Source organism: Piliocolobus tephrosceles, chromosome 17 (genome assembly GCF_002776525.5).
Source record: "Piliocolobus tephrosceles isolate RC106 chromosome 17, ASM277652v3, whole genome shotgun sequence".
Lineage (NCBI taxonomy): Eukaryota > Metazoa > Chordata > Mammalia > Primates > Cercopithecidae > Piliocolobus > Piliocolobus tephrosceles.
This window is the reverse complement of record NC_045450.1, coordinates 10,515,372-10,528,637: the sequence shown is the minus strand read 5'-3', so window position 1 is coordinate 10,528,637 and position 13,266 is coordinate 10,515,372. Positions and strand designations below refer to the sequence as shown.

General features: G+C 49.1%; 1 protein-coding gene across 1 annotated transcript in view; it reads left to right on the top strand.

The window, feature by feature from the left end:
* EMP2 (epithelial membrane protein 2) overlaps positions 1-12,950 on the top strand; it is a 53,963-nt gene extending 41,013 nt beyond the window's left edge. The window contains exons 4-5 of the mRNA XM_023231134.2: positions 3,740-3,886; positions 8,966-12,950. Coding sequence (XP_023086902.1) covers positions 3,740-3,886; positions 8,966-9,153 — 335 coding nt within the window. The 3' untranslated portion in view covers positions 9,154-12,950. The remainder of the gene's footprint in view (positions 1-3,739; positions 3,887-8,965) is intronic.
* The last annotated feature ends 316 nt before the right edge of the window (positions 12,951-13,266 follow it).

Sequence of the window (13,266 nt, the reverse complement as noted above, 5' to 3'; positions counted from 1 at the left end):
CGCACACACACACGCACACACACACGCACACACACACGCACACACACGCACACACACGCACATGCACACACGCGCGCGCACACACACACACACCCCTAAAAACAAAAAGAACATTTGACAAGAGACCATATGGTTCACAAAACTGAAAATATTCACTCTCTGTCCCTCTCCTGAAGTTTGCCCCTTTTTTTTACTTTAAAAAGTTTGCTTTTAAAATAGCCCACTTTTCTGTACATAAATCTACTGTATTTATTTTTTTAGTAGAGACAGGGTCTTGCTATGTTGCCCAGGCTGGTTTTTCATGCCTGGCTTCGGGTGATCCTCCCACCTTGGCCTCCCAAAGTGCTGGGATTTATAGACATGAGCCACTGCACTCGCCCATAAATCTATTTTATTTTATTTTATTTTTTGAATCAGGGTCTCGCTCTGTCACCCTGGCTGGAGTGCAGTGCTGCAATCACAGCTCACTGTAACCTCTGCCCCCCACGTTCCAGTGATCCTCCCTCCTCAGCCTCCGCAGTAGCTGGGACTACGAGTGTGCGCCACCACACCTGGCTAATTTTTGTATTTTCTGTAGAGACAGGGTTTCACCATGTTGCCCATGCTGGTCTTGAATGCCTGAGCTGAAGCGCTTCTCCCGCTTCACTTGCTTCGGCCTCCCAAACCATAAGTCTATGTTAAAGAGAAGTGATAAACTAGTCTCACTTGCCATAAAAGAAGGGAAGCTTTCTGAAAATACTAGATCGAAATCCCGGTGACGTTATGGCCAGACACACTTCCCTCCCGAGGCCTCTGAGCCTGTTTCTGGCCCTTTTCATGTTAAAAAACAACCCCAAACACCCAGATATTAGTGGATGTTTTTAAAGCGCAAAAGCAGCTGGTGAAGAACTCCTCCTTGAGGTCCTTGGAGAAATCTATTTATTTATTTATTTATTTTTTTTTTTTAAAAATTTATTTATTTATTTTTTTTTGAGACGGAGTCTCGCTCTGTCGCCCAGGCTGGAGTGCAGTGGCCGGATCTCAGCTCACTGCAAGCTCCGCCTCCCGGGTTTACGCCATTCTCCTGCCTCAGCCTCCCGAGTAGCTGGGACTACAGGCGCCTGCCACCTCGCCCGGCTAGATTTGTGTATTTTTTAGTAGAGACGGGGTTTCACAGGGTTAGGCAGGATGGTCTCGATCTCCTGACCTCATGATCTGCCCGTCTCGGCCTCCCAAAGTGCTGGGATTACAGGCTTGAGCCACCGTGCCCGGCCTATTTATTTTTATTTATTGATTTTTTTGAGACACAGTCTTGCTCTGTCAACAGGTTGGAATGCAGTGGCGTCATCTGGGCTCACTGCAGCCCCCGCCTTCTGGGTTCAAGCCGTCCTCCTGCCTCAATCTCCGGAGTAGCTGGGATTACAGGTGCCTGCCATCACGCCCAGCTAATTTTTGTATTTTTAGTAGAGACAGGGTTTTGCCATGTTGGCCAGGCTAGTCTCAAACTCCTGACCTCGGGTGATCCAGCTGCCTCTGCCTCCCAAAGTGCTGGGATTACAGGCTGAGTCACCGCGCCCGGCCCTTAAAGGAATTTAAACTGAGCAAAGTGAGCATCCCTCTCATTCAGTGAATTTTCGTTGTTTCCCGTCCTCATTGGGTTCCACACACACCCATCTCAGGGGCTGCCTTGCGGGCACATCCTGCCCCGCCTCCCAGCTTTGAGAAACCCTGTTCTAGGAACATGAATTCATCCTTTCCCCCAAAGTCATGTTTTCCCCATTTGCCCCATCGTGGGTCACTTGTTGCTGAAAATACAGATTCCTGGTGCCCATTCCAGGACAATGGTAGCAGAATCTCCAGGGGGAGAGGCCTAAGAATCTGCATTTTTAATAAGCAATCCCGGGTGATCCCTGAGATTGGGCAGATTTGGGAAGTGCTGCTCTAAGCCAGAGGGTCACCACTTGGGCCCCGCATTGGAATTCCCTCGGTGGCTTAATGAAGCCCTCATGCCTGGTCTCAATGCCCGACATTCTGATTTATTTCGTCTCAGTAGAGCCTGCTGGGTTTTTTCGTTTTTGTTTTTGTTTTTAATAGAGTTACAATTTACAAACAAGGTGCAGGCTTCTTAAGGGCTCGATTTGGTGGGTTTTGACAATTGTATAAACACCCATGTAACCACCATCCAGAAGAACACAGAGAACATTCCCAGCTCTCCAGAAAGTTCCTCGGACCCCCGTCCACACAGTTGCCACTGCTTTCTGCCCTGAAGGCAACCACTTCTGACTTCTGTCACTGTAAGTCACTTCCACCTGTTCCTGGGCCTCGTAGGAACGGGGTCATGTGGTGTGTGTCACAGAGGGGGAGTCTGACTCCTTTCGCTCCCTGTAAGGAATTGGTGGAGAGGCTAGACGCTCTCCAAGTAACCATAATGTGCAGCCAGAATGGATTAAATCCACAGCTCTAGATGTTTTGTTAAGTACTTACAAATTATGCTCACTCCAGTGAGTTTTTGGGCAAAACTGCAAAATTGAAGGAAAAAAAAAAAAAGAAAAGGAAAAGGAAGGTGTCCTTAGGTTTTCTGTGCAGCATGGACGTGTCCCGTCACCTTATCTTTTGGCCTCATCCTGGTGGTTAACATTCAGCATTCAGCTCTTACGCAGGACTCCCACCTTGCCTGCACCCTCTAAACCCCCTTACGTAGATGAGTTTACTCTCCTTTCCCAGCCCGATGAGGAGGAGCTATTAGTATCCCCATTTTAGAGTTCAAGACCAGCGTAAGCAACATAGCGAGACTCCATCCCTACACAACTTTTTTAAAAATTAGCCAGACATGCCTGTAGTCCCAGCTACACAGGAGACTGAGGCAAGAGGATCACTTGAGCCCAAGAGTTCAAGGCTGCAGTGAGCTATGGTTGTGCCACCGCACTCCAGCCTGGATGTCAGAGTGAGACCCTGTCTCAAAAAATCCCCATTTTACAGGTGAGGAAACTGAGGCCCACGAAGGTGCTTGTAACCCATGTGCACGACGCCTTCCCTACGCCACATAGCTTTCTACGCATGGCTTCAAAGCTATGCGTAGAGTAGGAGTAGCTATGAGTAGGAGTTGCTGTTGACAGTGTTCTGCCCCCATGTGACACCCTCCACCCTAGACCTCCCTTCTCCACTGAAACTTCTCTGTACTGAGCCCCAAACCTTCATGCCCCAGTCTCTGTTAAGGCTGACCTGAAAAGAAAGGAGCTCTTCTCCTCTTTGTAAGTAGTGACCGTGAAGATCAGCCTCTGATACCTGCAGGCTACTATGGAGTCCACAGAGCACTTCACAAGGTCTCGGTCCCGTGAGCCCGGAGTCCACGAGAATCCCTCTCTAAAATGTAGACCCCCAAGGCCCCATCCCGACTTCTTGAGTCAGAATCTACCACATTGGAACCTGGGATTTGTACTTCGAAAGAATCCCCTGTTCATGAGCCAAGCATTTGGGAGCTGTGACCCAGACCGGGAAGAATGCAGAGCAGGTGGTTCTTGCCTCGTTTTCCAGATAAGGGTGCTAAGGATTGTCTGGTCAAATGGACACTGGAGGTGAAGGGCAGGGGGTCTGGAAGACTCCTTGGCTGTCCTTGTGCTCGGACCGTGTAGATGACAGCCTGAACCCCTGCCTGTTTGCCTCCTGTCATCCCTACTCTGGAGCTGCCACAGTCACCGTGCGCCCCGCAGTGCCGGCTGGCCAAGGTCCTCAGTCCTGCGTCCCCACCCTTTTCCCGCAGAGTACGCCACGCTGCAGGCGGTCCAGGCCACGATGATCCTCTCCACCATTCTCTGCTGCATCGCCTTCTTCATCTTCGTGCTCCAGCTCTTCCGCCTGAAGCAGGGAGAGAGGTTTGTCTCAACCTCCATCATCCAGCTAATGGCATGTAAGTAAATCGACGGGCTTCCCTAACAAGGGGCCTCCTGGAATAAGCGCTCCCTTCCCAGCCGCCAAGAGGGAAGCCAGGAGGAGGGAGGATTTGGAAAGGAGAAATTGGCAGCTGTGCGGTGCTGTGTGCATGTGTGTTTGTGTGTGTATGTGTGTGTGCGCACACATGCTGTACCACAGTGGGACATTTTATATTCGGGAGTTTGGATTGAGTTGGGAGTCCAGGGAAGGCATCCTGGAGACATGAAGCCAGAGGATCTGGAGGGTGAGTAGGAGTTGCTGTTGGCAGTGTTCTGTCTCAGTACAGAGAGGAGGGAACAGTGTCCTGGGTCGAGGGAACAGCATGATGGAAGCCCTGTGATGGCAGGGACGGAGGGCCGCCCAGTGGGGCTGGAGTGCAGTGGGAAATGAACCAGCAGGGCAGGCAGGGCCATGCTGCATGGAGCCTTGCAGGCCATAGAAAGGGTTTGGGGTCTTTGTTCTAAGCTGGTGGGAAGCCATCAACAAGTTTCAGGCTGGTGGGTGACAGATGTGCCCACATTGCACCGGGCCTGTGCTGGCTGCAGGGGCTCAAGAGATGAACAAGGCACAGCCTCAGTCCTGAAGAAACTTGGAGGAAGCAGATGTCTCCGAGCATTTTTTTCTACTTAGGAATTTTAGCAAGGCTGAAGTCAGATCAGAAGTCAGAAGCCACACCATGATCATTTGTTGTTTCTCAGTGACGATTTAAAGCTTTCTGATGACAAAATGCAGAAGTCCCTTCTAGGGTGCTTTCCAATTAGGAGTTAATGAGTGGCTTGATGAAGGCAAGAAATCCGGGTGTCAGAGCCAACTTAGGCTGCTTGGCCCTAATCACCCTAACTACCACCTCCTTCCAGCCCTCTACCTCCCCAGCTAGGTTCAAGTCCAAACCTGCCATACCCTCAGGATGACCCTGAGACGTGTCATCAGTGCAGTGCAGTGACAACTTGTTCTAGTTTGCCTGGGACCATCCTCTGTTTTAAAACTAAAAGTCCTGACCAGGTGCAGGAACACTTTGGGAGGCCCATGCAGGAGGATTGCTTGAGCCCAGGAGTTCAAGACCAGCGTGGGCAACATAGTGAGACCTCATCTATACAAAAAAAAAAAATTAGCCAAGCATGGCAGAGCACACCTATAGTCCCAGCTACTCGGGAGGCTGGAGTAGGAGATCATTTGAGCCTGAGAGGTGAAGGCTGCCTTGAGCTGTGGGGTGCTGTACCACTTGTATTAGTCCATTCTCACACTGCTAATAAAGACATACCTGAGACTGGGTAATCTGTAAAGGAAAGAGGCTTAATGGACTTACAGTTCCACATGGCTGGGGAGGCCTCACAGTCATAGTGGAAGACAAGGGAGAACAAAAGGGCTTACATGGTGGTGGGAAAGAGAGCGTGTGCAGGGGAACTCCCATTTGTAAAACCAACATATCTGGCGAGACTTACTACCAGGGGAACTCCCATTTATAAAACCAACATATCTCGCGAGACTTACTACCACGAGAACAGTATGGGGGAACCGCCCCCTTGATTCAGTGACCTCCACTCGGCCCCGCCCTTGACACGTGGGGATTATTACAATTCAAGGTGAGATTTGGGTGGGGCCCAGCCCAGGCAAACCGTAGCACCACTGCACTCCAGCCTGAGGGACAGAGTGAGACTCTGTCTTGAAAAAATTATAAAATAAAACAAAATACAACATAAAATAAAAACACTGAAAGTCCCGCATCCTAGGAAACCCCAGTCCAGGGCAAAGTGGGGTGGTTGGTCACACTCAGCGTCCCCTCCCCTTGGGGCACTTTCACTGGACAGCCGGATACCACGCCTTCTAGGCAGAGAATGAAAGTGTTTTCAAGTGAAAAAGACTCCAGATGGTCACTTGATCTTGAGAACCCCTGAAATCCACCACAGTCCTAGCCGGATCTCAGCTCACTGCAAGCTCCGCCTCCCAGGTTTACGCCATTCTCCTGCCTCAGCCTCCCGAGTAGCCGGGACTACAAGCGCCCGCCACCTCGCCTGGCTGGTTTTTTGTATTTTTTTAGTAGAGACGGGGTTTCACCATGTTAGCCAGGATGGTCTCGATCTCCTGACCTCGTGATCTGCCCGTCTCGGCCTCCCAAAGTGCTGGGATTACAGGCTTGAGCCACCGCGCCCGGCCCTTCCAGGGACCTTTCTAAAGTGCAGACTCCCAAGGCTCCAGCCTGCCCTCTTGAATCAGAATCTGCTGGGTTAGAGCCTGGGGACTTGTACTCCTGTCCCTGAGCCAAGCGTTGGAGAGCAATGAGCCAGAACAAATGAGGCCTAAAGGGGGAATGCGACCCCCCCCCAAGGACCCCAGGCGAGGTAGTGAGGAGGTGTCTGATCCCCCTCCTTTACTGTCTGTGTATCTGCCAGTTAGAGGCGTGGACCCCCACCCTCCCCGACCCCATTAAAGGCAATTGAATCCCGTCATTTAACTTGGGGTGGGGGGGCTTGGGTGGTTACTCTGTTGCCCAGGCTGAAGTACGGTGGTGTGATCATGGCTCACTGTAGCCTCAGCCTCCATGGCTCGAGCAATGCTCCCACCTCAGCCTCCCAAATAGCCGGGACTACAGACATGCGCCGTTAGGCCTGGCTAATTTCTGTACTTTTCGTAGAGATGGAGTTTCACCGTGTTGCCCAGGCTGGTCTGGCAGTCCGCCAGCGTCAGCCTATCGAAGTGCCGGGATTCCGAGCATGAGCCACCGCGGCCAGCTTCTGAAGTTTATGTTCCGTTATTGTCTATGTTTGTCTGTTGATCTGTAAAGTCGCTTAGTCAAAATTGATTACGCTAATGTATATATTTAGGAATTTTATATATAAATTTTCATATATATGAAAATTCCGCCATATTTTAATATGAAAGTCACACGTCTTCCTATTTTCCTTCCATAGCATCCCCTTCTCCCCAATTTCTTTGGCCATTTTCTGGTCCAAAGACCTGGCCCTCGCTGTTGTGCTCCAAACTGCAGAGTGTTTACATGCCATATCAGGCAGGGATCTTTAGACGCAAGCGGCAGATACTCTTACTCGTGTGAGAGATGGGATTCTGGGGGTAGCTTGCAAGAATCAAAGGAAAAGCTGAAAATCCAGGTCTTGGAAAGAAGATCCAGGCACTAGCCACTGACAGGCAGCGGCTTCAGGGAGATGCCGTCAGAATCAAGGAAGCCTACCTAACAGGGTCACTGTTTAGATTCAGGTTTCCAGGAATGAGAATCTGATTGGCAGAGATTGTGTGCTTGGCCCCTGGCCAGAGAATGTCTGGGCATCTTGAAGGACAGTCCCACCAAAACTGCCTGGCCAGGAGAGGGATAGGTCCCCCAAGGAAAACCACAGCACTTAACCTCATCTTAGCTCTAATGTCTGTAAATATTGGGACAGCAAGTATTTCTTTTTTTATTTTTTGAGATAGGGATTTGCTCTGTCGCCCAAGCTGGAGTGCAGTGGTGCGAACTTGGCTCTCTGCAACCTCTGCCTTCCGGGTTCAGGCGATTCTCGTGCCTCAGCCTCCCAAGTAGCTGGGACTACAAGGTGTACACCATCACACTGAGCTAATTTTTGTATTTTTAGTAGAGATGAGGTTTTGCTCTGTTGGCCAGGCTGGTCTTGAACTCCTGGGCTCAAGTGATCCAGCCCGCCTTAACCTCCCAAAGTGCTGGGGTTACAGACACCCAGCCAAGGACCACAAGTATTACAGTTAGGGTGCTTTTGGCCTTATGTAAGAGAAAATCGAATTAAATGTGTCTTCAGTCGCAAAGATAGTTACTATTTTTACGTAAAAAGTACTCTAGAGGTAGAAAAGGTTCTAGAGCTGATTTGGCAGCGGCAGCGTCAAGCACTTCCGCTCATTCATTCCATCCTTCTATTCTGTCATCTTTAGTGTTGGTGTTGACCTCTTCATGGCTCCCAAAAGGCTGTTGCAAGTCCAGACATTTCATCCTGCCCCTGCAATATCTAAAGCAGTCAGCAAGAGAAAGTAGAGCAACTTAAAAAAGCTTTCTCCTCCCTCATCTCTCTCTTTTCAGGCTGTTGTATTTTTCTTTTTTTTTCTTTTTTTTTTGAGAGGAAGTTTTCACTCTCGTTGACAAGGCTGGAGTGCAGTGGCGCGATCTTGGCTCACTGCAACCTCCACCTCCTGAGTTCAAGCGATTCTCCTGCCTCAGGCTCCCTAGTAGCTGGGATTACAGGCGCCTGCCACTACGCCTGGCTAATTTTTTGTATTTTTAGTAGAGACGAGGTTTCACCGTGTTGGCCAGGCTGGTCTCGAACTCCTGACCTCAGGTGATCCACCTGCCTTGGCCTTGCAAAGTGCTGGGATTACAGGAGTGAGTCACAGTGCCTGGCCCAGGGAGTCATATTTTTCACTGAAGGTTTTCTGTGGTCAGGACTGGTACACGTACTGACCCATTGGCTGTAACAAGTAAACAGGAACCAGATTGCCAAGAAGAAGGCTGGCAAACTATGGCTTATCGGTCAAATCTGGCCTGCCACGTGTTTTTGTAAATAGAATTCTGTTGTAACACCGCCATTATCATTCATTTTTGTATCTTCTATGGGTGTTGTCATGCTACTGTGGCAGACTTGTGTGACTATGGCCCACAGAAAACCTAAACTGCTTCCTGTCTACAGGGCATATCTGTAGACCTCTGGCTTAGACCAATTATGTTCATGCTCTGGGTTGGTGATGTGGCTGCCCAAACAAAACTGGGTTTAGTTAGCAAGAATGGGAAATAAATAGCTACAGGATAGGTGACAATATCCTTCCACAAAACATCAGTGGTAATTTTTCCAATAGACTCAAATAAATACCTATTAATAATAAGAGCTTAAGGCTGGCCACGGTGGCCCACATCTGTAATCCCAGCACTTTGAGAGGCCAAGGCAGGCGGATTGCTTGAACTCAGGAGTTCAAGACCAGCCTGGGTGACATGACCAAATCCTGTCTCTTCAACAAAATAATAATAAAGAGTAAAAGCTGAAGTTTGTACCCAGGGTGCACTGTGGTCTATGATGTATTCAAAATTCACCTTTCTTCCTGACAGGTCTGTGTGTCATGATTGCGGCCTCCATTTACACAGACAGGCGTGAAGACATTCATGAGAAAAACATGCAATTCTATTTCATGACCAAAGAAGGCAGCTACGGCTACTCCTACATCCTGGCGTGGGTGGCGTTCGCCTGCACCTTCGTCAGCGGCATGATGTACCTGATACTGAGGAAGCGCAAATAGAGCCCTGGAGCTGGGTCGCTTTCACTGCCGTACAGAATCCACATTCAGATAACCATTTTGTATATAATCATTATTTTTTTGAGGTTTTTCTAGCAAACGTATTGTTTCCTTTAAAAGCCAAAAAAAAGAAAAAAAGAAAAAAGAAAAAGGAAAAGAAAAAAAATCCAAAAGAGAGAAGAGTTTTTGCATTCTTGAAATCAGAGAATAGACTATGAAGGCTGGTATTCAGAACTGCTGCCCACTCAAAAGTCTCAGCAAGACACAAGCAAAAATCCAGCAATGCTCAAATCCAAAAGCACTCGACAGGACATTTCTTAACTGTGGGGCTGTGATGGGAGGAGACGAGAGGCTGGGAAAGCCGGGTCTCTGGGGATGCGCTTCCTGTAGGTTTCAGCCGGCCCAAGCCCCTCCCAAATCTCTCTGCTAGTGGTGGGTGGAAGAGGGTGAAGTGGGGTATAGAAGAATGACAGCTTCCTGAGAGGTTTAGGCCAAGTTCCAAGTGAGAAGCAGGTGTAACCCCTGGCGTTCTGTCTGGATCCACACCAGAGCCCGAACAACCCTCTGGTATAGGGGTGGGTCAGAAAAAGTCTCACCTCAATTTGCCGACAGCATCACCTGCTTGCCTTAGGAATGGTGATCCTTTACCTGCGTGCCAGATTTAGACTCACCTTCGGGCAAAACCTACAGCGCCCCGCCTCACCCCAGACCTACAGAATCAGAGTCTTCAAGGGATGGGGCTAGGGAATCTGCATTTCTAACACGCTCCCTGGGCAACGCTTCAGATGCATTGAAGTTGGGGACCACAGTCCCTGTGCCGGGTGAGCAGAGCTGTCTCAAAAATGCTAGGATGTCATGTGGAGATGGGGAGGTGAATGTCACCCCCACAGTAGGCCAAAACCTTGGCCTCCATCGCCACAGCTGTCTACATCTAGGGCCCCCAAACTCCATTCCTGGGCCATGTGAACTCAGACACCTTCAGGGAGTGGGGTGCAGCCTGCTTCCCATCCTATCTCAGAAGGCCTCTCCCTTCTTGTCCAGCCCTTTATGCTACACCTGGCTGGCCTCTCACCCCTATTGCTAGAGCCTCAGAGGACCCACCCACTATTCATTCATTCATTCATTCATTCATTCATTCATTCATCAACATAAATCATGACTTGCATGCGTGTGCCAGGCACAGGGGATACCCTCTCGAAACAGTGTCCTCCTAGGGCTCATGGCCTAATGGAGGAGACAGATTAAAAATTAATTAGAAAAACTGGCTGTGTGCAGTGGCTCACCCTTGTAATCCCAGTACTTTGGGAGGCCAAGGTAGGTGGATCACCTGAGGTCAGGAGTTCGAGACCAGCCTGGCCAACGTGGTGAAACCCCGTCTCTACTAAAAATACAAAAATGAGCTGGGCGTAGTGATGCGTGCCTGTAATCCCAGCTATCAGGTGGCTGAGGCAGGAGAATCACTTGAACCAGGAGGCAGAGGTTGCAGTGAGCCAAGATTGTGCCACTGCACTCCAGCCTGGGCAATAGAGCGAGACTCCATCTCAAAAAAGAAAAGAAACTAATTACACACTGTGATGGAGGCTGCAAAGAACACCACCAAGAATTCAAAATCATCTGTGTGCAGTGGCTCGCGCCTGTAATCCCAGTGCTTTGGGAGGCCGAGGCAGGTGGATCACGAGGTCAGGAGTTTAAGACCAGCCTGGCACACATAGTGAAACCCCTTCTCTACTAAAAATACAACAAAATTAGCCGGGCGTGGTGGCAGGCACCTGTAATACCAGCTACTTGGGAGGCTGAGGCAAGGAGAATCGCTTGAACCTGGGAGGCGGAGGTTGCAGTGAGCCGAGATTGCACCGCTGCACTCCAACCCGGGCAACAGTCTGAGACTGTCTCAAAAAATATATATAAAATAAAATAATTCAAAATCGAGGCCTGTGACATCGGAGGGAATCTGCTTTATGCGTGCCTATTTTTAAATGCTTCTGGAGGCATTTAGATCAGTCTAAATATAGCTCCATTTAGTTCGTGCAGATGACATTTATTGGGCAGTGCCTGTCTGTGTAACACCCAGAAAACATGTCTGTGGGGAGGCCCATGGTTCCAACAGTAAATGTGGTGAGAGGGTCCCATAAAGCCGGAGTTTGCAAGCTTTAGGGGTTCCCATGCCGCTTGGGACAGGCTGATTCAGCGGGTCTGGGTGAATGTTTTCCAGGTGATTTTAAGACTGTGGTGAGAAATAGGGCTTTTAGGGGCTTGTCCTTCAGGATCAAAGCCTGATGTGCTGTGTGGCAATGCAGTCCACCCAGGAACCACCCCAGGAGAGAAGCTGTTTGCACCTCATTGTCTTTTTCTGCTTATGTTGGAGCAGGATGCTGGGGGCTGTCCTGCGATGGGGTGTGGGACCTTGTGCTATTTAAATACTTGTGCACTTGACCTTCTGCTGAGTGGAGTGATGATTTGCCACCAGCTCAGTTCCAGTGGAGCTGAAGAGACGTCTGACTTGAGTAGTTTCAGGGCCACCATGGATATCTCTTCAATGCAAGATTGGCTCTTGCCATCTACTCTTCCATTCATTTGTTTTTGACAGATAGTATTAAATGTTTATCATGTTCCAGGCACTGTGTGAGGCTCTGAAAATACAGGAGTGAGCAAATCCAGATATCCCCCCTGCCCTCATGAAGTTTGGAGTCTGAGATACGACCCCCTCCCTACGGAGAAGCCGCCAATGCAGTACAGGGTGGCCTGGGGCCAGAGACAGGACAAATGTCACCTCCTGCCTCCATGAGATACTATCACTGATCATGTCGTGGGCTAGAATGTGGTTTACACCCTAGGATTAACAGGATGCTACCCAGGCTCATAGAGGAAGTTGAATCTTAAATTCCTTTGAAACTTTCTACCTTGGTGCTTTCCTATAATTTTCTTTTCTTTTTTTTTTTTTTTTTTTTTTCGCTGAATTTCGCTCTTGTTGCCCAGGCTGGAGTGATGCAATGGCATCATCTCGGCTCACCGCAACCTCTGCCTCCTGGGTTCGAGTGATTCTCCTGTCTCAGCCTCCTGAGGAGCTGGGATTACAGGCGCATGCCACCACGCCCAGCTAATTTTTGTATTTTTAGTAGAGACGGGGTTTCTCCATGTTGGTCAGGCTGGTCTTGAACTCCCGACCTCAGGTGATCCGTCCGTCTCCGCCTCCCAAAGTGCTGGGATTACAGGGGTGAGCCACTGTGCCCGGCCATCTATCATTTTCTGGTAGTCACACTGGAAACAAAACACCTTAGAACCGGAGATCAGCCCCCTCCAAGCAATACGTGAACTCCCTTCCCAAGAAACGTCAGGCTACATGAGCATCTGTGTTGAATGCAGTCTGAAGTGACCCTGTGGATTTTCCTGGCTGGTTGCCACTACTGTACAACATTCAGTGCCCACACCCACCTGTGCCATTAAGGTTTTCTGAGACGTGAGAGGTGCCTCTTCCCTGCTGTGTGACACGGATTTGGGAAGTTGGAAAGAAATGACAACATCAGGGAGAAAACATCCCAGCTTCTCACCTGTAGGTAGAATCAGCCGCCACTTGGTGCTTATTACCAGTTATTCAAGAACAATAACAACAACAAAATTAGTCGACATCCAAGAAGCAAATATTAGGACCAAAGATAGCATCAAGTGTGTTTGAAGGAACCATAGTTTGCGCGTTTTATGACATTTTTATAAAGTACTGTAATTCTTTCATTGAGGGGCGATGTGATGGAGACAGACTAACTCATTTTGTTATTTGCATTAAAATTATTTTGGGTCTCTGTTCAAATGAGTTTGGAGAATGCTTGACTTGTTGGTCTGTGTGAATGTGTATACATATATCTGAATACAGGAACATCAGACCTCCTTACTCCCACACACTCTGCTATAGTTTGAGTGCTTTTGTGCACACCCCTCATGAACAGGCTGGCGCTCTAGGATGCTCTGTGTTCACTGATGATGAAGAAACCTAGAACTCTAAGCCTGTTTGTAAACACACTAAACACAGTGGCCTAGATAGAAGCTGTCTCATAGTTTAAAATCTGCCTTGCGGGATATTACTAAACTCGCTAATAGTTAAAAGGTTACTTATCATAGAGC